The sequence below is a fragment of the Eublepharis macularius genome, chromosome 12 (genome assembly GCF_028583425.1).
Source record: "Eublepharis macularius isolate TG4126 chromosome 12, MPM_Emac_v1.0, whole genome shotgun sequence".
NCBI lineage: Eukaryota > Metazoa > Chordata > Lepidosauria > Squamata > Eublepharidae > Eublepharis > Eublepharis macularius.
The window spans coordinates 42,183,318-42,207,097 of NC_072801.1; the positions used below are offsets into that span (position 1 = coordinate 42,183,318).

Sequence of the window (23,780 nt, forward strand, 5' to 3'; positions counted from 1 at the left end):
TTTACCTGTCTTTTTCCTCAATGGGGACCCAAAGTGGCTTACATTTATCTCCTCTCCATTTTACCCTCACAACAATTCTGTGAGGTAGATTAGGCTGTCACCCAACAGCTTCCATGTCAGAGCAGGGATTCAAACCTGGATCTCCCAGATCCTAGTCCAACATTCTAACCAATGCAGCACACTGGCTCTCTAGTCCTACCGCCAGCTATATCCTCAAGGTTTCAGTGTTCCGCACAACCGCAGATTTATAATTGGTAACAAATTCTTCTTAATTTTTAGCATGCAAAACCTCTGGCAGGTTTAAAAAACTTTGCCCAGAAGCAAAGAAGTTGTTTAACATTTAACACTGTACAGAATTAGCATACCTGAACCACTGTATTTTAGAAAGCAGCTTGTCTTATAGCAGAGAACCAAAGAGGCACAGTTTCTACGCTCCACCTTTACAGCAAACAAAAGACCCTTCACCTAGCAGTGTACAATACCCAATCATAGTTTTTAGCCAGGCTATGTGTTGCTAGCAAAGTGCTTTATCATAACATTTCATGCAGGACTTTTACCTTGCAAGGTCTTATCAGGAAGAATCTGACTATTTCTATTTGGAAGATCAGTGTGATAAAAGGATGAAGGTTTGCTTAAGATAACACATAGAGCCCACAACAAAAGTATCACCTGAACATCTTTCCCAGAACCAAAGCAAAGATCTGTCTTCGTCAAAGGTCTTCTACTGATGGATCACAAAGTTTCAAAGTGGCTAGATGGCTGAGAAGCTACTATTAAAAAAAAAATCACCCCAGCACCCAAAAAACTTTAAAAACTGTGGTGAGTATGCACATAAATCAATGCAGGCATATGTGTCACCAACTGAGGGGAGAGGCTGATCCTAACACAGGTTTATGTCAACTGCCTACTTCATAGGCACATACATATGTAGTCTGAATAGTCTGTGCAATATTCTCAAGACGCCTCTGGACAGTCTTTAAGGGAAGCCCCACAATGTGTCTCAAGACACCCTCCCTCTGACCTATCATCCAATAAAAATGTCGTAGGCTGGGGGAAACAATAAAGGAAGACAGACAAATCTCCTGGGGAAGGAGTTCCAAAGTTTTCATGCCACAACTGAGAAGGCCCTTTTTCTTTAAAGGATCCAACTCTGAAAAAATGGAATTCTTCAGTTGGGTTTGAGATGTAAACTAAAGTTAACATTTAAGCATCCAGTTAATTATACTTATTTAGAAAAGTTACCTTGTTGTATATCATTCAGGTTGTATGAAGCACAAGTGGCACAAAATGTTTCCTAATGTAGAGCTGTACAGCCCAGTAAATTCAGCCTCCGGCTAAGCAAGTGTAACTCTGGTTTGAACAGTGACTTTGTCCTTCTTTTGAAACATAACTGCAAGCAACCTTTGGCACAGATCCAAGCTTTTTTTATATTGGAGGCCTATAAATTCAAATCATTAAATGACACATTCATCTGACCATTATGTAATTTCAAGAATTGCTTTGTAAGATGCACAGTCATTTAAATCTGTACTAAATATTCCTTGCAACACAAATTGTTGATGTATAATGCTTTGTGTTATGGAGGCTTAGCCTTTCACAGTTGTAGTCATATTTCTTTGTTTATAACTGTAGGTTGTTACAAATCAAATCTTGAATGAGTACAACAAGTAAAGAGAAGCCCAAAGATGTTGCAATCACATCTAGTATAATATACTACAGATTCTTCAAGTAGACCTCTTTCTAAATGTGCTAAGATGAAAACAGCCAACAGTCATCAAAATATATGTTCATTATCGTGTCTTCTGTGCAGTCCTACATGGGAACTGCGCATGTGCAGGCCAGCTACGGATGTTCCAAAGCTCCTAGAGCTGCGAGAAAAGGCCTATCCTTTTCATGCTCTTTTCTCCCAGGCATGGCCATAAAAGGCAGGGCGAGCAGCTCCCTCCCTCAGTTCTTCTTTAGTTCTGTCCCAGGAATCCTCACTGATACGGGAATGGGCTATCCAGAATTGAGTCACTCTCTTTGCCATACACATAGTGAGCAAGGACAGTATATTATTCATGGGTAAGAAAGAGAAAGGTCTCTCTTGGGGATGCTTTTCAGATCCCTTTATCAGTCATCCTCCTGTATTAATTCCCTCCTCTTCCTCTTATGACATTGACTCTCAGCAAGATGATGAGGGAAGGTTCCTTGCTGAGCATAATAGCCCCTTACTGGCTGAGGCAAACCTGGTTTGCAACTCTGTTCCAAATGGTGCAGGGCAGAACCTACCATTTCCCCCTAACATCACACCTGCTACAGGATGACATGGTGCTCCACCACAGCCTAGACACTCTGAAACTGACAGCCTGCTTGCTTCATATCCCCCCTGGACTGAATTTCTCCTCTTCAATCCAGAAGGTCCTGTTGGAAGCTAGGAAAACATCAACCAGGAAATCGTACCTAGCCAGATTTTCTCTTGGGGCCACAAGCAACAATTTGAACCCAGTCTTGGCCTCATTGCCATCTGTTTGCACTATTTCGTCCAGCTGAAGGATCAAAGTTTGGCTAATTCTTCCATTAAAATCCACCTGGCTGCCATTTTGGCCTACTATGACAATATAGACAGGAAATCTCTCTTTGCTGAGCCTCAATGCAAGTCCTTCAGAGGTTTAGCAAACCTATACCCTCCAGCATCTAGGCTGATTCCCCAGGGGAGTTTCCTTGGTTCTCACTTCACTCATGTATAAACCTTTCAAGACACTAGCTACCTGCTCTTTTAAGTTCTGACAGCTAAAACTGCCTTCCTGGTGGCTGTAACCTCAGCTAGAAGAGTAAGTGAATTGCAACCCCTGAGACATGGCCCTCCTTTCATTAAGATGTTCACAGATAAGGTGGTCCTCCATCCGAGCCTCTCCTTTCTACCTAAGGTCATCTCGGCTTTTCATTTAAATCAGGTCATTGTCTTAATGGGTATTTCCCCCTACTCCTACGATTGCCAAAGAGAGACTTTTGTATGTCCTAGATGCTAAACATGCTTTGTGCTTCTACTTGGACAGGACAGTTCCTTTCCAAAAGGACCCCAATCTCTTTGTCTCATTTAAAGGGCCCAAAGAGGGGTCTAAAGGTCACTGTACAGACCATTTCAAATTGGATAGTTTGACTCATTAAGAACTGTTTTAATCAAGCTGAACAACCATGCCCATTGCACATAAGAGTGAACTCTACAAGAGCTCAATCAACCTTGTCAGCCTTCAACTTGAGCATCCCTCTAGTGGTGTAAGGCGGTCACCTAGTCTCCTCCATCCACATTCATCAAGAATTATGCTATTGATGTAGACTTCAAAAAGGACACAGCTATGGGCAAGGCTGTCCTCAAGAGTCTCTTCCGTTAAAGAGCTTCATGCCCACCTCCTTGGTAAATTAGCTCACTAATCTCCCATGTGGAACTGCACAGAAGACACGATGATGAAAACAGGGTTGCATTTACCTGTAACTGTTGTTCATCGAGTGGTCTTTTGTGCAGGCACACATCCCTCCCTCCTCCATGTGCTCTTTTTTCTTACTTCTACAGCGACAGCTTAGAAAACTGAGGGAGGGAGCCATTTGTCCAGCCTTTTATAGCTGTGCCTGAGGGGAAACATGGGAAAAGGCTAGGTGAGCGCCTTGCGCCTCTAAGAGCTTTGGAACATCCGTGGCTGGCCTGTGCATGTGCAGCTTCCCTGTGTGTCTGCCCAGAAGACCACTTGATGAACAACCGTTACAAGTAAGTGCAATCCTGTTTTCTGCTCAGCAAAATTATACATAAACGATTGCTGGTTCAAGAAGTTGCAGCCAGTTGGACAAATTTGCTTCTGGCTTTGCCCCTGGTTACGGATCGTATAGTGGTGAAATGCTGTCAATGGACTGTTTGGACTATGAACAAATATTCCACGAAGCCAAGTATGGCACTCTACAGGACAGTGGTCTTCAAATACTCCAAACCTGGCATATGCTGAGTTTCAAGCATGACAAAAAGTCATGTGACATCGTAGAAATGTGACACGGGGCAGGGATAACACCACCAAGGGGATAAGCAGCAGACCAAGAAAAAGCAAGCAGCAAGAGGTACACTCCATAGTGAGGAACCAGCCAAGGGGGCAGAGCCATGGAGCAGCTCTCACCTCACCATCCTGCTGCTCCTCTAATTTTGCTTGCTAAACACAAACTGCCTCTTTTAAAGCTGGATTCCTGCATCACACACCATCTGTGTGATGTTAATTTGAAGCGATGTCTGAATGCAGCCTGGTCTCGGCAGCCTTCCCTCATTCTTCTGTCTTTGCTCCTGTCATGCGCTTTCCCCACACAACCCCTTCCACTTTCTAAGGATACAGCACTAGAGTCTGGTATTAGTATTCAAAGGGGTGGAACAATATTTGAAACTTAAGGTGCAAGTACCTATTTTTAAGCATACAGAGGTTTGGCATTTTCCCTGTTCCAAGTGGCAAATATAGGTAAAATGTAGAAAACAGAGAATGGAGGTGGGAAAGTAATATTGGTTGGTGTTCAGGGATGTGCAGTGAAAGAAGAGTCTACTTGAAGGATTTTCATGCTACCTGTTCTGCTAATAGTAAGACTGGAACGATTTAACCTCAAAATGGCATCACCTACCTCTCTGTAGGCTAAAAATTGCTGCTGTGCCTGAAATGAAATGATGGGGAGGAGGAGAAAGAAAGCAAGTCATTGGTTTTGAGTATCCTAATCATGTGGTTAAGAGCTAACCAGTGTGCAGTAAAACAATTGTTGTGCCATTGTATATTTAGGTGAAAGTTGTGGAGCAGCCACAAGAATTCTTTCACGTGCACATTCGTGCTGTGGACACTTCGATTGTCGATAGTCTTTAGCCCTCCCTTTTAAACTCCACATTACCTAAAAAAATTATCCTCAAAGCTGTTCAAAGGCTAGTCCTTGGCAGGATTTAATGGCCCTTATAGTTGGGATATGAGTGCTTTCCAGCCTCTGTGAAAACTGTCTTAAAGCAGATGTTCAACCCCTCCCTCCTTCAGTCTGTTGAGAACATTGGCGTGCTATCTTGTTAGAGCATGTTTGTTTTCCATTTGAAATCTAAAGATAGCAGGGATCAAAATCCACTGCGTTCTTAACCAATAATATTACCAGTAATTTGTTTCAGACTTCACATTTATCCATGGTTTGTAGCTTTAATCTTTAGAATGTCATGTGCCTGGTGGCTGCCATGTCCTCAGTGTGTTTGTGATGGTTCTGTGGCTGCATTTATCTCTTTGGGACACATCAGTAAATTGGTTGTCACTAGGTAAAATTGTAGCATAAATGAGTAGCAATGACTTTTGGGAACTTTGAGCTGCGTGGCACGCTGTTCTGACCATATATTACAAAAACTACTGTCTCCCCACTTTTATGCATGTATTTGCTGGATATAAAGGCTGAAATAGGAATAATCTCTAATTTGCATAGCCAAAGTTCACTTTGAATGTTTGAAGAAAAAGGGACAAGGCCAGTTTTTATGCGAGTAAACTGTGTGAAATTTGGGGGTGAGTGGTTTGGCGTCTCTGAAAAATAGCTTGCTTGCCATTGCTGCCCCTCCCCTGCAATCTCAGCTGCAGTATGTGTGCTGAAGGTCATGCATTCAGTTCAAGAAAGGCAACAGTAAGGTCCATCAGGTCTGGTCGGTGTCCCACTTGAACTGATTGTGGACTTAGAACATGCCCTGGAATCCTCCCAGGGGCTCCCTAGCAAAGGGATATAAATGAAAAGTGTTCCCTGAAGGCAGAGTGCAAACCTGTGCATTATCTCTCATCAATTCTTTACTTCAGTTTAGTGGCTGTTAAGGTTGGACTAATGCTTTAAAATGAAAATGTAGAATGTAAGACTTCCAGACTTTTCCAAAAATGTTTGCTATAGATTAAAGACCTGGTTTTATTTCAGAGTTGAGGGTGTGTGGTGTTAATGTCTTTCCATTGCAATCCTTATTAAATAGTAATATATTGTCTGAAGAGTACCTTAGAGCCAGCAGTTGTGAGTAGTGTTTTCATGCAGTTTTATTCCTTTGCCTATTTTTAGAACTTAGAATTTACTTGTGAAGCGTTAAAAGCAGGATGGGGGTGCAATAGTGTTCTTTTAAAGTCTACCAGTATGCTCCTTGGCAAGACGAGGCTGTAGCTGAAGTCCTTCATGGAAACAGCTTCTTCATCTTCGTTCTTCTGTGCCTCCACACATGGGGACTGCGCAGGCGCAGGCCAGCCGCCGGAGAATTTTCTAGAGCTTCCATGGCTCCGAAGGGGCCGTTTGTCGCGCGCCTCAGCGACCGTTTTCCCGCCCAAACGGTCACGTGATCCTCCAGCGACCAACGGCCCCTTCCCTCAGTTCTCTTCTTGCCGCCGCTTGGAGAGAACGTGAGCTTCGTTGCTCTGTGCTTTTTTGTGCTTCGTGCTTTATTCTGACTTGGCTTTTGACTTCGGACTTCGTGACCTCGACTATTCTTCGGATCTCGTTTTGGACATTGTTGTGGACTCGGTAATTTGACTCGGACTGTTTTTGACCTTCCTTTCGCGTGCCCCTGAAGATGGCCTCAAAGGCTCTCTTCAAGCATTGCCTCCAATGCCACACGAAAATGGCCAAAACCGATGGCCATGAACTGTGCCTGTTCTGTTTGGGAGAGACCCATAATGTGACGGCCTGTAAAATTTGCCAGGGCTTCACCAGCAAGGCCCGGCAGGAGCGCAAGGCCCGATTGAATTCCTCCCTGTGGCAGACGGTCATGTCCGGAGGCGCTCCGTTGCCCTCCTCCAAGGCCGGCCCAAGCCCCTCTGCCGAACGGCATTCCAGAGCTGGCTCAGTGGCCTCCGCGAGGTCGGGGTCGAAACCGCGTCCCCCGAGTACCTCGGCGTCGAGAGCGGCCTCTCCAGCGCAGGGACCGGTGCGGCCGCCCCGTAGCGCTTCATCTACCAGGTCGGATCCGAGACCAGCTTCGGAACCGAGGATCCTGGTACCGAGTCCCCGGTCGGAACCGACGGCCGGATCGGTTCCGACGAAGCCTAAGAGGTCGAAGCCGAGGTCCCCTTCGAAGGCGAGGAGCGCGTCGGTTCCGAGTTCTTCTTCGGAACCACCGAAGAAGAAGAAAAAGACCAAGCACCATCGGTCGCCGCGTCCCGCTCCTCAGGAGGAGGTCATCGTGCTTCCTCACACGCCTTCCCCTCATCTGGGCTCCCCGGAGCCAGAGGACATCTCCGTGCAGGTGCCGGATCCGATGGCCTTCGAGACGGTGCCCGCGGAATTCTCGTCGGGGCCGGAGCCGAGCCCGCACCGTCGGAGCCGACCATCGCTTGCCCTTCGGTCGCCGAGGCTGGAACCGAGCCCATCTCCTCGTCGGAGCCGTCCGTCGCCTGTCCGTCCGTCTCCACCTCTGGTCGGTCGTGAGCGGCATGGTTCCGGGGACAGTGTCCGATCAGTCCGGTCCACTGCGTCCCGGCATCGGCAAGCTTCCTACCTCCCCTCGCCATACCGTTGCCAATGGGAGGGGGCACCTGCGGGCTTCTCCGTGTCGGAACCGAGGCCTTCGACGTCGAGGTCGGCGTGGGCTCCCCCTCCGCTCCAGATTCCGGAATCCCAGCTCGGTTCCGATGAGGAGGATGTCGAGAGCTTTGGCGGCTACCAGTCGGAGTCCTGGTCCGAACCATCGCCGGCTGAGGAGCTAGTGCCATCTGCGGACTCGCCATTCGAGGACCTCCGCATCTACGCCGATCAGATGGCAAGGATGGCCAAGGCTCTCGAGATGGACATCTCTTCGGCACTTCCCCAGACCAAGGACAAGCTCCTCAAACGTATCTATGGAGATAATCCGGCGTACGTAGGCTTCCCCATGCTCGAGGGTATTGAGGAGATTGTGGAGAAGGTGTGGCAGGTGCCCTGTGATCAACCTCCAACGTCCAAGCGCATCGAGCAGCTTTACAAGATCAAGCAGGGCACCTGGCCGGCGTTGGTGAAACACCCTCCACCTTCCTCCTTGGTCACAGAGGAGTTCAACCCCCGACGATCGGGCCACTCCTCGGTGCCTGCCGATAAAGAGGGCAAGAAGCTTGATGCCATGGGCAGGCGCCAATACATCGTCGCTTCGCTGGGTCTGAGGATTGCCAACTACCAGACCATCATGGCAGGGTACCAGCTGTACCTCTGGGAGAAGTTGGCATCCTATACCCGGGACCTCCCTCCTGAGCAGAAGGCTGTGGTGTCCCTGCTACAGACGGAGGCTTTGAGGCTGTCTAAGCAGCAGATGAACGCTGGGAGCCACGCTGCTGACACTGCTGCTAGAGGGATGGCGTCGGCGGTGGTCCTCAGGCGCCACTCCTGGTTGCGGTCTACGGCCCTGTCCCAGGAGGTGCGTTCCAGGGTGGAGAGCATGCCCTTTGAAGGGGACTCGCTGTTCTCCAAATCGACCGACGAGACCCTGAAAAAGAAAAAAGAGGACAGGCAGACGGCGCGGTCCTTGGGTCTGGCTCCAGCGGACAAGCCCTCCTCCAGGTCACGGTACGCTCCCCGGTCCGGCCCTTACCACTACCAGGGCAGATACCAACAGCAGCGGCCGGGCTATCATCAGTATCCTGCCTACCAGCAGCGGCCCTACCCTCCCGCACAACAGCAGAGGAGGCGTCGGCCCTTCAAACCTCGTCAGGCACAGCAACCGGCCCTGCAGAAAGAACAGCAGGGCGCCGGGAGGCAGTACTGACAGGTCACGCCAGCCGTATCCCTGAACTTTTCGGACAGACTTAGTCCACTCCTCTCTGAGTGGGAGTCAATAACATCTGACTCATGGGTCTTAACTATTGTTGAACTGGGGTACGGGCTGGAGTTTGTTGAGCTGCCTAGATGCAGTTCACCCCTGACAGCTGTCAATAACACTATGGCCGAGCTGGATGCGGAGATCGTGTCGCTCTTGGCCAAGGGTGCTGTGGAAGAATTGCCCTATGACGACTCTGTAAAGGGTTTCTTCTCTAGGTTCTTCCTGGTCCCTAAGAAGGATGGGGGCTTACGTCCCATCTTAGATCTGAGGGGCCTTAATGCCTTCCTCAAGGTGACCAAATTCAAAATGGTAACGTTGGCGGCTGTGATCGCCTTGCTGAAACAGGGGGATTGGTTTGCGGTTCTTGACTTAACAGACGCATACTTTCACGTGGGCATACGGAAGGAGCACAGGAAATACCTGAGCTTTGTTTACCGGCAAAGGGTTTTCCGGTATAAGGTGCTCCCCTTTGGCCTGTCCACTGCCCCACGAGTGTTCACTAAATGTGTGGCCCCTGTGGTTTCCTTCCTACGGGAAGAAGGTTGTACTATCTTTCCGTACCTCGATGACTGGCTCATCGTGGCTGACTCAGAGTCTAGGCTGGTGCAGGACATTGGCTTGGTACTTAGCACGTGCCAACGCCTGGGGCTCCTGGTGAACTTGGAGAAATCCAAACTGGTGCCCAACTGCAAGGTGTCCTACATTGGTGCACTTTTGGACTCTGTGGAGGGTAAGGCCCTGCTCCCCTTGGAGAGGGCTCGGTCCCTAAGGGGTCTAGTGTCCATGTTTAAAAGGAACCGGTTCCAGTCTGTGCGCGCTATCCAGTGCTTACTAGGGCATATGGCAGCGGCCACCTCTGTGGTGCCTTTCGCTAGGCTGCGTATGCGCCCTCTCCAGAACTGGTTTGTGCGGAGGTACGATGCTCTACTGCACCCTCCGTCCCTCAAATTCTCTATCCCGAGGGTCATCCTCTCCTCCTTGGACTGGTGGCTGTCTGATGACAACTTGTTTAGAGGGACCCCTTTTGGGTATCAACACCATGACATCACGGTTACCACTGATGCCTCTCTGATGGGATGGGGTGCTTACTGTGGTGATGTGGCTGTGCAAGATGTCTGGTCTGACAGGGAAAAGACCCTCCATATCAATGTGCTTGAACTAAGGGCCATTCGTTTCGCACTTGTGTCTCTTACAGCACTGCTGAGAAATCGTCATGTCTTGGTGCAGACGGACAACACGACTGCCATGTACTACGTGAATCAGCAGGGGGGCACAGTGTCCATGGCCCTGTGCCGGGAAGCCACACTCACTTGGCAGTGGGCTATCAAGAACGGCGTGTCGCTCCGTGCTATACACGTGGCTGGGTCAGACAATGCCCGGGCAGATGCCCTCAGCAGGGTCCCTTTACTGGAACACGAGTGGGAACTGAACGTAGAGTACGTTGGGCCGATCTTCCAGATGTGGGGTCATCCAGTGATAGATGTGTTCGCCACTGCGGCGACCACCAAGGCCCACACGTTCTGTTCCAGGGCAGGGAGCGACCCCCTCTCTATTGGGGATGCCTTCCAGTTTACGTGGACGCAGGGCTTGCACTACATGTTTCCTCCGTTCCCCTTGATTCCCAGGGTCCTGTGCAAGATAGAGGAGGACGGGACGGACTGCATCCTAGTGGCCCCCTTCTGGCCACGGCAGGTTTGGTTCCCGAAGCTCCTGCGGATGTCCCAACGGACGTATGTGAGTCTGCCCCCTCGGCAAGACCTTCTCCTAAACGGGAGCCTAGTCCACCACGATCCCAGGAAGCTGCACCTAACGGCTTGGCGGATCGTTCCTCCCCGATAGGCTTTACTGACGAGGTACAGAGGGTCCTCCTGAATGCTCGTCGGCCATCCACTAGGCGCGCTTATGCGGCCAAGTGGCGCAGGTTTGAGCTCTGGGCACTTGCCAGAGGAGTGGTGCCTGACAGCAGTCCCTTGGGGGTTGTGTTCGAGTATTTGTGCCACTTGCGTGGCCTGGGCTTGAAGGTTTCCTCCCTCAAGGTCCACCTGGCAGCGATATCAGCTGCTCACACCCGAGTTGAGGGTGCTACGGTGTTTTCTCACCCACAATCCCGCCAGTTCCTTAAGGGCATGTACAATCTTTACCCACCTGTGTCGGCGCCAGTGCCTCAGTGGTCACTGTCCTTGGTGCTCTCACGTCTCATGTTGCCTCCATTTGAACCAATGGCTACCTGCCCCTTGGATATGCTATCCTACAAGGTGGCGTTCTTGGTGGCCGTCACATCGGCCAGAAGGGTCAGTGAGCTGTCTGCGCTGCGGTCTGACCCTCCCTTTCTTGTGTTTCATCCCAACAAGGTGGTTCTGCGTCCCTGCCTCGGGTTCCTGCCCAAGGTGGTGTCCGCCTTCCACCTCTCGCAGGATATCTCACTGCCTGCATTCTTTCCTCAACCTTCCTCTAAGGGGGAAAAGGCCCTTCATTCCCTAGACTTGAAGAGGGCCCTAGCCTATTACCTGGATAGGACAAAGGAATTCCGCACCTGTCCTCACCTGTTTGTATGTTTTGGGGCCAAGGACAAGGGTAACAGGGCTTCCTCACAGACCCTGTCTAGGTGGATTGTGGCGGCCATTAGCAAGGCCTATTCCCTGGCAGGGGTGGCTTGCCCGCTTCATGTCAGAGCCCATTCCACGCGGTCCCAAGCATCCTCTTCGGCACTCCTCAGGGGGGTGCCCCTGGTTAACATTTGTAAAGCAGCCACATGGTCCTCTGCAGACACCTTTGTCAGGCATTACGCCGTTGATGTCAATGCGGAGCAGGATGTATCTGTGGCCAAGGCTGTCTTACACTCCCTCTTTTCCTGAGGGAGTTTTGGTATGACTTTCTTGACGTACCTGTTGGGTACCCTTGAGTGAAAGTGTGTATATATGTACCTGGGGGTGTGTATATATGTAAATATTGAGTATTTATGTGTCCTTACACAGTATTTTTACATAGATGTATATATGCATATCTATTTATTGTTGATCTTGTTTGCTTAATAAAATTGTGTTGGACTTCACCCCCGCCTTCCTTATTGTGTGAAGCTTGGTACACTCCCATGTGTGGAGGCACAGAAGAACGAAGATGAAAACAGGGTTAACATACCTGTAACTTATGTTCATCGAGTTCTTCTGTGCTGACACACAACCCTCCCTCCTACCCCGCTGTGAACTCCAATGCACAATACTGTGATGGCTGTAACGGATATTGGTGTTTTTAAGGTGTTACGGCTGAAGTGTGTTGGTCAAGCGGCGGCAAGGGAGAACTGAGGGAAGGGGCCGTTGGTCGCTGGAGGATCACGTGACCGTTTGGGCGGGAAAACGGTCGCTGAGGCGCGCGACAAACGGCCCCTTCGGAGCCATGGAAGCTCTAGAAAATTCTCCGGCGGCTGGCCTGCGCCTGCGCAGTCCCCATGTGTGTCAGCACAGAAGAACTCGATGAACATAAGTTACAGGTATGTTAACCCTGTTTTCTCTTGAACATGGCAGTCTTTCGGCAGGATGGAAAGGGAGCTTGATGCTGAACAGAGGAGAGAGCAATATTTGCTTCAGGTGCATTCCACCCCCACACACCCCACCTTCCTCCCTACAGGCAAAGAACCAGTATCACACGTTTCTCTCCTTTTAGCACAATACAGATTACATTGATCAGCCGGTGGTTACCGACTACAGTAATTTAAGTCATGATCTTTGCATGACCATGTAAACGTTGATCTTGGCCTTTCCATTGTGGGAACTCAATATAGTTATGGTCTCCTAGACTGCAGCTGGTAATCCAGAGACTTGCCAAATGCAAGAAACAGATACACAAATGTTGCCATGCTGTCAAATACAAACAGTGCCTAGTTGTAGCATCACTAGACTAGAAGGATGTGAGTGGCAGTGTTTGGCATACCTAGCATAACTGACTGGAAACCGCAGTGTCTGTGCACAGATTGTATTCGCTCTCTTGGGGGTTCTGTTTTTATTTTAATTCCTTCATATTTGTGTGTAATAAAGCATTTCCCAATCAAACTTACTTAAAAGTTTGTGTATGTATGCACATACTTTCCTTTTTTGATGGGGAGAGGGAGGCTAGACTCTTAGACCTAAACTACAAGAGACGAATTACACCAGGACACTCATGTGTAGGGAGTCGCAATGTTAGCTTGGAAGGTGAGTTTTAAAAGAGATCAGAAGGCTCTGTCAATTTCCCCTCTCTACAGAGCCAGTAAAGATAGCTCCTCAGAGGGTTTATTTCCTCTTTGCCTCCTAGAAGGGGAAGTGAAACAGAGCCTTTGGGAAGTGAAGAGGAAATTTGCAAACCCTCTGAGGAGCAATCTTCGCTAGCTCTGTAGAGAGGAGAAATTGATAAAGCCTTCCAATCTCTTTTAAAACTCAGCTTCCTGCTAACAATGCGACTCCCTTTATGTGCAGGTCTTTGTGTAATTCATCTCTTGTAGCTTAGCTCTGAGTTCATGTGGCTGAAAGCATTTCCAAAATAGCCTATAATACAGACCTAATACATTTGTCAAAAGGCAGAATGCTGGGGCTCCAACCTGCCTGGCAACCATACTATATCTGATTTAGGAATCCTTCCGTGGTGTTGGCTTGCTGAGTGAGGGAAAGGCACTCTGTTAATGCCTCAGTTTTGCTTATTTCAGGTGCTTAGAACTGATGAGCCTTAATAACTTCCTTGTACTTATACATCATAAGAATATTTTTCAGATCAGGAGGTTTCTTTTGAGTGAATTAGAAAATGTACCTGAATGTAGCCTTCAAAATGCGTGTGAAGAAACATTTTAAGAAAAGGGGTGGCATTAAAACTAGACATACAGAATCATGTTAACTTTTCATCCAAAGCATGAATAAAGCTTTAGCTTTTTCTTGACTTAAGTCTATGAACTTTAAAATATGTCCTAGCACATACTTGTATGCCTAGTACATCGCATCAGCTTCTGTGCACTAGTACTTCAGGAACTACTTGCTTTATGGCTCAGAACTTATGATTTCTGGTGAACTGGGCTCTGTTTGGCTATGAGAACTTTAGTTTCTCAGCACTATTTAATGGAAAGGGTTTTGGGGGGGAGAATGTCTTAGCTTCCAGGCAGATTGCTTTGGGTAGGTAGAGGCAAATTCCCATGAAATTAATCAGTTCTGTACTTTCAATTTAAGCCTTAGCTGAAGAGCACTTTACGCCTAGAGAGGCTGTCTGAAAGAGCATCCCTTCAGCCGTAATTCATAATTTTGGTACAAACTGTACACATACTCTCCCTGCCCCTCTATCTCTAGTAGGGCTAAACTTATAAGAAACTAGATTATCTCAGTTGGAGTACCTCTCTGCATTGAATGTCCTCTTTTCAAATACCACCAGTGTGTGCAATAAAGCAACTGTATCATCTAAGAAGGGATTAAGGAAGTAGCAGTTCATTTGTGTGCCCCTACCTCTGTTTCATATGAGGAATACAGTTCCTAGTCACAGGGCCATGTGCACATGCATCTGGAGTATATTGGCTCTCCCCGTCCTTCTGAATAGCTGAAGTTGAAACAGAGAGAGAGAGAGAGGTCCTTATCTGTTGTGGAACAGTTGGATGTCTCCAGAAGCTTTCTATTCCAACACTACTTCTGAGTGCAGACTGAAATGAGGTGTTACTTCTGAGTGCAAACTGAAATGAGGTTGCTGAGAATGGCAACTTGGATTCAGAATATAGGTGGAATAGTAGAAAAACTGGATACACATGCCTAAAACCCCGTGTTAGTGAAATGGATGCCTTCTACTGAGTCAGGCCATTGATTTGCCCTAACAGTGGTTAATTGAGGGTCTTGCACTGAGAGCGTGCATTTCCAGTGTCTGACTGAGAATATTTAACTGGAGATGCCAAGTTTGAACATGGAACCTCCTGCATGGGAAGCGTTCCCTCCAACAATGAACCACTAAACTTTTGCTGAATTGGTTTGCACCTACTGGTTTTCTCTTAAGGAATCAGTTTACTGTTTTGTTAGTTGTTGTGTCCCTCCAGAGTGCTGGTGGGTCTCAGACTGCATCTGCCCTCTTGATGTGAGTTAGGCGTGACCGGGGCTGGCATGGCCTCCTGTATGGCAGGCCGAGGGGGGAGGGGTGTACATCACCCTCGCATCCTCTCCCCTGAGGAGCTGACCCGGCTGCCTTTCCTGCTCTCTTTCCACCCCTTCCGTACTCTTTCCCACTCCTCTCTGTCTCTTCTGCCTCCTCTCCCTCTCTCACCTTCATCTCCTAAACACTCCACATCCTACCCCTAACAAGCCTGACTTTATAGGGCCATCTTAGGGGGGGGTCTTTGCCTCTTCCTCTGGCTGTGGCCCTATGAGGTGGCTTCCTTCCATCCCTGGGGTGATTGCCAGGGGAGCTGGCCTGTCAGGGCAACTCTGGGGCATTCCTCCCCTGACCAGGCTCCTCCTTTCTCTCCCATACCCCATCCTTAGAGTGGGGCTGGCTGGGCTGCTCCACCTGATTTTGCGTGCCTTCCACTCCTCTGGGACAGATGTCCCAGCCTCCTGGAGGCACGCTGCCCCTATGGGGACCTGGTCTGGAGCGCATGGCTTGCTGGGTGCCTGGGCCACTGCCCTGTGCTCTGCACAATGGGTGGGAGAGGCCTACCCTGTCAGGAGAGTGCCTGGCTGCATAGGGCTGTGCCTGGTGGCCATTCCGGCAGGCTCTGTGGGGTGTGCTTGGCCCTGGCCCCTGTTGCCTGCCGCCATGTCTCCACCACGGTCTGCCACTGTGGCTCCTGCCATTGGCATTGGGCTGGCTTCCACTTGGTGGCTACAGCAGCTGCATTGTGGTCTGAGTGCTGGTGGGCTCCATGGGGTGTACCGGGCTCTGGCCCATCGCCTGCCGCTGTGCCCCCTCCACCTGCTGTTGCCGCAGCTCCTGCCATTGGCATCTGGCCAGCTGGTGCTCCATGCAGTGGCATGGACCATGGTCGCATTGCCTCCTCTGCTTCCCCCTTGGCTCCAGTCGGGTCACCATTGCTGGGTGCTGCCTGCTCTGCCAGCTCTGGTGGTGATGAGTCTTGGGGCGGCTGGAGCAAGTCCAGGGGGAGCGGAGTGCCCGTCCCCAGACACACACACACCCTAAACAGGGACGTTGGGGCTGCAGGGTCTGGCTCAAAGATCCAGGACATGAAGTCCACGTCTAGATGTGGGGGGCCTGCCCAATACTTGATGGAGACTCTAAAGGGGAGGAGAAAGAGAGAGAGAGACCACCACAAAACCATGGGTTGTGATCCTTCCTTCTGTGCAACCATTGCAAGGGAGCGTGATCAGTCACCAGAACAAAAGGATTATTAACAAGGTAATATCGGAGGGCCCCCACAGCCCACTTAATCGCCAAAGCTTCCCTCTCTATGCTTGCGTAGTGCTGCTGTAGAGGCTGCAGCTTCTGGCTTGGGAAAAGGCTGGGGACTTCCCCCTCGTCTCGTTCTTGGGCCAGGACAGCTTTAAGGCCTGTGCTCGAGGCATCAGTTTAGACCTGGAATGGCCACTTGAAATTGGGGTTCCACAGGGTGGTGCTTTCTGTTAGGGCGGTTTGGAGTCCGTGGAAGGCGGCTTCTGTGTCCAGTGCCCTTTGTATCTCATTAGGACACCCTTTCTTGGGGTAGTCGGTGAGCGGCGCAGCCTTCATTTATACCCCCACTTTTCTTCCCAAAGCAGCTTACAACATTCTCCTCTTCTCCATGTTATCCTCACAGCAACCCTGTGCGGTACGTTAGGCTGAGTGTGTTACTGGTGCAAGGTCACCAAGCAAGTTCTCCATGGCTGAGCGAGGATTTGAATCTGATCGTCCCAATCTTAGTCTGACACTCTTACCATTGCACTGAACTAGTACATCTGAGGAACAAAAGCAAGGACTATAGAATTTCAGTTTTTATAAAACCCAGTATTGCAATTTCACAGCAAGAGTGTTGAATTGTGCAGATATTTGATTTCCCTTTGCAGTTATTCAGCTTTGTTTATAGGTGCCTGCCCTTTTACACAAAAGCCATTCTTTGCAGCAGGCCCACCCATGTTGGTTTAGTTATGCTCAGACCTCATGACAAAAGAAGGTTGTAGTGAATGAGCAGAAGGGTGGGAGAAGGCCAGGGTAGGCATATGGCTTATGGATGTGGGACTTCATCTATTTATGAGGGAACACCTTCTGTGGTTACTACTGAAGTTATTAGTTACTGCCTAGTCTTTTAAAAATTGCCTGTTGCACTCATAAGCTTTACAAACATGTTTTGTCTTTTAAATTCTACATTGGATTCTTCAAATCTTAAATTAGCTGGATTTGACATGGGGGAAAAGTAATCTGTAGTTCAGGCAGTTGCAGTCATGTTCCAAGCAGACCATCTTTGCATATTTATTACATAACTAGTAACAATGCCCGTTGTGGGGAAAAAATACAACGGTCTCTAGAAAGTGAAGGGAGTGCAAGCGGGCATTACCACCTGTTCCATGCCTGATCCCAGCTGTGTGAAGAGGGCGGGCACTGCCTCTTGCTCCGCTCTTGAGCCCGGTCGGGTGATGCTCGGGAGTGGGCCTTGCCACATGCTCTGCACCTGATCCCAGATGGGTGAAGGTTGGGGGGCGGGCATTGCCACCTGCTCTGCTCCTGATCCCAGCTGGGTGGAGGTGAGGGCCAGGCATTGCCACCTGCTCTGCGTCTGATCTCAGCCTGGGCTTCCTGCCATGGCGCACTGTTGGAGGGACGAGCTGCCTCTTCTGGGCTCCCCTCCACGGCAGCACCCTCTGAAGGCGCACCGGGGTAGGAAGTGAGTTGTCTGAAACATGGTTAGCCTTTTATATAGTAAGATAAAACTTTTAATCCTCCAGCAACTACCATCAATTGAAAAATTACAATTAAAAAAATTACCAAGTCAAAATACCGAAACATAGAAGCAAGAACCATAGAGAAAGAATTCAGAGCATCATAAGGCCAACAAAAGTAAAATAATGTCGCAGCTTAAAACTGTTGGGTAACTCCTATCCTCCCAAACAATATCTCTTGTGCCAAATATGTAAAGGTCAGTAAGGAAGGAGTAATGCACACATTGGAAGGGGGTTCCATAAAGGCTGGGCCTGAGTAGTGGTGGTGGAGAAATCTTTGCTAAGCTATTTTGTTTTCTTGGAAGCTAATTAGCAGATCTGCTTGGCTGCTTTAAAGATTGTGGAAGGAATTGCTGGGGTGTGATTAATTAGCCCTTTTCTTCCTTCCATCTTTCATAAGTTAAATTGTCACTTCAAAGGCTGATGGGAGGGGAGAGGTACAAGCGTCATACCTGTTTGAACTCCTGCACCCATTAATGTATTTACTTCATTTATACCCTACTTTTCTCTCCAATGGAGACCTGAAGTGGCTTACAACATTCCTTCTTCACTTATCCTCACAACAACCCTTAGAGGTAGGTTAGGATTTTTATGTGTGATTGGCTCCTGGTCATCCAGCAAACTTCCACGGCAGAGTGGGACCTTGGTCTCCCAGACCCATGTCTGACACTCAAACTGCCATACAACACTGGTTTGCTCTCTAAGCGATCTTTTCCCAATTTTCAAAGGTGCTGGCTTGGGCTGCTAGTTTGCTTTTAAAAAGTGAGAGATCCTAGACATAACCTCTCATGTTATGCCTGACTTAACCTTAAGAAGGGCCCTGTCTTCAATGACTTTGCTCACTGTGCTTCTGGTTGTGAGGGCACCCAGAGCAGGCCTTCTGAGGAAGATCTTAATGTACAGGTAGGTTGTACAGGTAGGTCCACGTCAGTGCAGAGCAGCTAATCCAGCGGTCCTTAGCCTTTTGAGCCTGTGGACACATTTGGATTTCTGACACAATGTGGTGGGTGCAGCAATAGTATGGCTGCCCCAAAATGGTTGCCTCAGGAGACAGCCAGCCACAAAATGGCTGCTACAGTTTACCTTCAGTCATGCAGTGAAGATCCTTGTGCTTTGGACGCAGTTTCTGCCAAAGCAATATTTTAAAAAATCTGCACAGCCAATCCAAAGCTATACTTTGCAAAAGTCCCACCTGGCTCACCCACTTTCTAAAAACACTTGGTGGGCACCAAAAAGGTGTTGTCAGGCACAATTTATAGAATCATAGAGTTGGAAGGGGCCATACAGACCATCTAGTTCAACCCCCTGCCCATGGGCACCATGTTGGGGACCCCTTAACTAGTCTATACAAACAGGATGAGGAGATGAAACAGTAACAGGAGAATATGAAAGGGAAACATGAGAATAGTCCAAATGAATGCCCTCTCATGGGGTCTCCAAGACTGAATTGTTTCTTCAGCTGTTGGAGAAAGTTACCCTCAAGTTTCAAGTTATTCCTCTAACATCATAAGGGCTATAAATTCCACCCCTTCTGCCAGATGCTTGATGTTCTCTGGGTTCTCTGCACTAGAGATTTAAATTGCTTAAAGCAGTATATGAAATCATTTTTTGGTTCATTTTGCTGTGTCCAAGCTTTGTGTGTTCACTAATTCACTGTCCCTCCTTTTTCAGAAATCCACGCCACGGGATTCAATTACCAGAATGAAGATGAGAAAGTGACTCTTTCTTTCCCCAGCACGCTTCAAACAGGTACAACAGAATTCTCTCTAGATTTGGGCTCTTAAGCTGGCCTCCATCTTAGCTGTGGCCCAAAACTTCATGCTCCTCTATCCCTGGACAGGAGGGCATGATATTGTCTTTTCCCTCTCCTTCCTGTATTTATTTTTACTAATAGTCTGCGTTTCTCAATGAGACTAAAGGTGAATTACACCGTGTAATTCAACACGATCAACAGTAAACAATATAATAGGGTATAGATTGCAGAAATTTGAAACAATGTTGAAGCAAAACAAGCAGTTTGACATGAAATAATAAACAGTAACAGACTTTATCAAAGCATCTCTTTGAACCAGTTCCTTACAGTACAGCTTTATTACCTGTGTATGAAAGCCCTCCTGATACTATTTGATCTTGCACAGTTTGCAGAGACTGATCTCTTCAGGTAGGCCATTCCATAAGGTGGTCGCCACTATAAAGAATGCATGTACAGAGGCAATTTAAAAAAATGGAATTGAGTTTCTCATATCTTTTTTCTTAAGAAGGGTTTTAATGTCTTGGCAAACCAATATAATACCTTGTATAAGTGATTTGATTTTAATAAGGTATTTGAAAGGAAAAGAGGAGAGGAGAATAAATTGGAATTGTAGTGGAAAGGGATGAAATAACCATGTAGTCCGAATTTTTCTCTTGACCTTCTTCCCTTCCTACCAGTCCTTGCTCAATATGACCCACTGAGGCCAGAGCTGCTACAGGCAGTGAGCAGGTGTGGTTGCAGTAAAGTCCCTACAGAATAGACAACTCCAGGTGTCTTGCACCTGCCAATGGAAAGGACCAGCAACCCATCCTTCCTCCAGAGTCACTGGCCAAACAGAGCAGAGGGAAAAGTCCTCAGGTTAAACATGGTGGAATGTGGTCAAATCAGCCAGTCGTACCTCCTGGAAGAATGTACCTGTATGATGTCCATGTGCATTACATTCAAAATTTGTATCTTAAGCACACATTTAAACATGTAATGTATAGGGATGTGCGTTTCGGCTTTCTGAATGCCGAAAGAAAGCCGAAACAAAAGTGTTACGGCTTCTTTCGGGTTAGCCGAAACGTTTCAGAGAAAGCCGAAACGTTTCGGCTTATCTGAAAGAAAAAAAGCCGAAACGTTTCGGCTTCTTTAGGCTTTCTTTCGGCTTTTTCAATGGGAAAATGCCTCCGTCTTCCCGGACGCCTGGGGGAGGCATTTTCCCACTGAATCAAGCCACAATTGGTGGGGACCTTCCTCTAACCCCTCTCTAACAACCCCCCAGGTTTCAGACAGATTGGACTTTGGGGGCCATGTTATGGCTCCCCAAAGCAGGTCCCCCTATCCTCCCATAAGAAAGCGAAGGGTGAGCATATTGTTAGCATGCTGCTTGCTGCTCATCTTTCTTCATTATTTCCTATGGGGAAAAAATGAAGAGGCAGGCTTCCTTTGCCAGGGGTGGCATTTTGCATGCAAAATGCCCCCCAACCCTCTGGGGCCCTTCTCCCACCCTTCCTCCCACCCCCCACCAAGGCTCAGCCTGCTCCCACTTGGGGGGGGGCATTTCATGGCCTCCCCAAGTAGGTGCTCTGTTCTCTACCACTGACATCTGGGGGAGGCTTGTCTTGCCAGGGGTGGCATTTTGCATGCAAAATGCCCCCCAACCCTCAGGGGCCCTTCTCCCACCTCTACTCCCACCCCCCACCAAGGCTCAGCCTGCTCCCACTTGGGGGGGCATTTCATGGCCTCCCCAAGTAGGTGCTCTCAGCCCCCAAAGTCCACCCCCTACAGCCCCACACAAACCCAATTCCCCCCCAGCTGCCACACACAGACCCAAATCCCCACATTAGCCCCTCACAGACCCAAATCCACCCCCAGCAGCCCCACACCCATAAGCCCAGGAACAGGCTGGCAAAGGCCAGCCCTCTCCCTTTGTTCGCTATGCTGGGAACTTCTAAATTCTCTTTCCCTGGCCAATTCTGCACAGCCCAGGGGTGCCACAATGGTGGGCACACTTCTGAGTGCCAGCTGGTCCCTGTGAAAGAGCACCTGAACCACAGACACCCTTCCTCAAGTTCCCCCACCACCTACAGAGATGGCTGGCCAGCCAGCCCCATTGTTCCCTATGATGGGAACCAACTGCACAACAAAGAATAAAACACGAACAACACAAAATAAAGTTTTTTAAAAATTATTTTCTCCCTTTCAAAGTACAAGTAGCAAAGCATTATGACACATTACACCAGCAGTCCCCCACACAGAAAAATAACACAACTCACTTAACATCAGAGAATCACAAAAGCACATTTTCTGTCAAAAACACTTTATTTCTTGAACAGCTTTAAGTTACACAGCAGGGGGGCACACCAAAGGGCATTGCAGCAGTATCTTACAAAAAAATAACACAACTCACTTCACATTAAAGAATCACCCCAAAAAAATTGCTGTCAAAAGCACTTTATTTCTTTAACTGGTTTAGGTTACACAGTAGGAAGGCACAACAGAGCATGAAAGCAGTGTACTACACAAAAATAATACAACTCACTTCACATCAGAGAATCACCCAAACACAATTGCTGTCAAAAACGGTGAAGTGGGTTGTATTATTTTGTGTAGTACACTGCTATCATGCCCTGTTGTGCCCTCCTACTGTGTAACCTAAAGCTGTTCAAGAAATAAAGTGTTTTTGAAAGGAATTGTGCTTTTGTGATTCTCTGATGTTAAGTGAGTTGTGTTATTTTTGTGTAAGATACTGCTGCCATGCCCTTTGGTGTGCCCCCCTGCTGTGTAACCTAAAGCTGTACCTGTATGTGTGTGGGAAGAAGGGTGGGAGAAGGGCCCCAGAGGGTTTGGGGGCATTTTGCATTTTTTTTCCCCATAGGAAATAATGAAGAAAGATGAGCAGCAGCGTGCTAACAATATGCTCACCCTTCGCTTTCTTATGGGAGGATAGGGGGACCTGCTTTGGGGGGCCATAACATGGCCCTCCAAAGTCCAATCTGTCTGAAACCTGGGGGGTTGTTAGAGAGGGGTTAGAGGAAGGTCCCCACCAATTGTGGCTTGATTCAGTGGGAAAATGCCTCCCCCAGGCGTCCGGGAAGACGGAGGCATTTTCCCATTGAAGAAAGCCGAAAGAAAGCCGAAACAAAGCTGAAAGCCGAAAGCCGAAACGGCTAGCTGTTTCGGCTTTCGGCTTTATCCGAAAGAGATTCTTGTTTCGGCTAAAGCCGAAACAAGAATGCTGAAAATTTTTTCCTTGCACACCCCTAGTAATGTATGAAGAGGCCCTGAGTGACAGTGTAAGAAAGATATTGGGGGATGTTGGGGGAGAAGCATGTCCTTTACCCTCGTGGCTTTAGTCCCTATCCTGTCCTTACACTAGTGTCCTAGGATAGCACACCCTCCTTGAAAGAGGGACCCTAGGTATTAGTGTGTTAACATGGCTGAGGATGCTGTCGTTGAATTCATGAAGACCTTATTCTCTACAACTTGACTGAGTGGCTGTGCTTTTGCCAGCTGCTCACTGGGAATGAACTGTGTAGCTCCCTTCTGGCATTGAGAGTGCAACCATAATTGTTTCTGTGGGCATTGTGTGTCCGCCGCTTCAACCAGAGACAACTTAAGGGTGGGGTGGGGGGGAGAGATACCAGAGTGGTTCATAAGTCATGTCCCTTCCCAAAGTGAAATAAGAAATTGTCTAATAGAATAGAAAACTCTTACTGAAACAAATTTAGCAAGCTTATATAAACAGGAGGTTAGCACTTCTGTGGTTTCTTTTTGATCTTAGGAATGCAATGTTTTTGAAATCAGACCTTTTGTTTATAGAATATCTTCTCCCAGCTGGAGTAAATTTTCTTCTATTGCAGTTATTTTTAAGTGATGGTCGTACCTTCTGTCTCTTGTCAGATATCTGTGTCAGCCATTGTCCTACTTTTTAAATTCACGGTTGTGAAAAAATATTTCTAGCTACGCAGTTGAGGACGGGCACGGTTAAAAAGTGCACGGTTGTGAAAAAATATTTCTAGCTACGCAGTTGAGGACGGGCAGAAAGTTTTCACTTGGCAGGGCTTTGAAGGGGTTGTTAGCTGCAGGTATTACGGAGCCTAGCAACACCTGGACATTGAATTTGTTTTCTTGCTGATTATTTTAAATTCCAGAACAGACAGCCAAGCTAAGCCAGAGGGTGTTGTGAAGGCCCTTTAGTGCAGAGAGCTATTGCTTTTGTGGTCACAGAATAAAAATAAAATCAAAGATACTTGTCACTGTATCATGTCCTGTTTTTAACCCCCTCTGCCATTTTTTTTTATTCTGCAGAATTTGTTACCATGCAGCCTGAACATCTCAAAAGGCACCCCAGTAATCTGGAAACTGTGCTTCTTCTAATGCTACTAGATTTTAATTTTTAGCAGCACAGAGA

General features: G+C 48.1%; 1 protein-coding gene across 1 annotated transcript in view; it reads left to right on the forward strand.

The window, feature by feature from the left end:
• NPEPPS (aminopeptidase puromycin sensitive) overlaps positions 1 to 23,780 on the forward strand; it is a 100,445-nt gene that overhangs the window by 31,408 nt on the left and 45,257 nt on the right. The window contains exon 3 of the mRNA XM_054992481.1: positions 19,303 to 19,380. Coding sequence (XP_054848456.1) covers positions 19,303 to 19,380 — 78 coding nt within the window. The remainder of the gene's footprint in view (positions 1 to 19,302; positions 19,381 to 23,780) is intronic.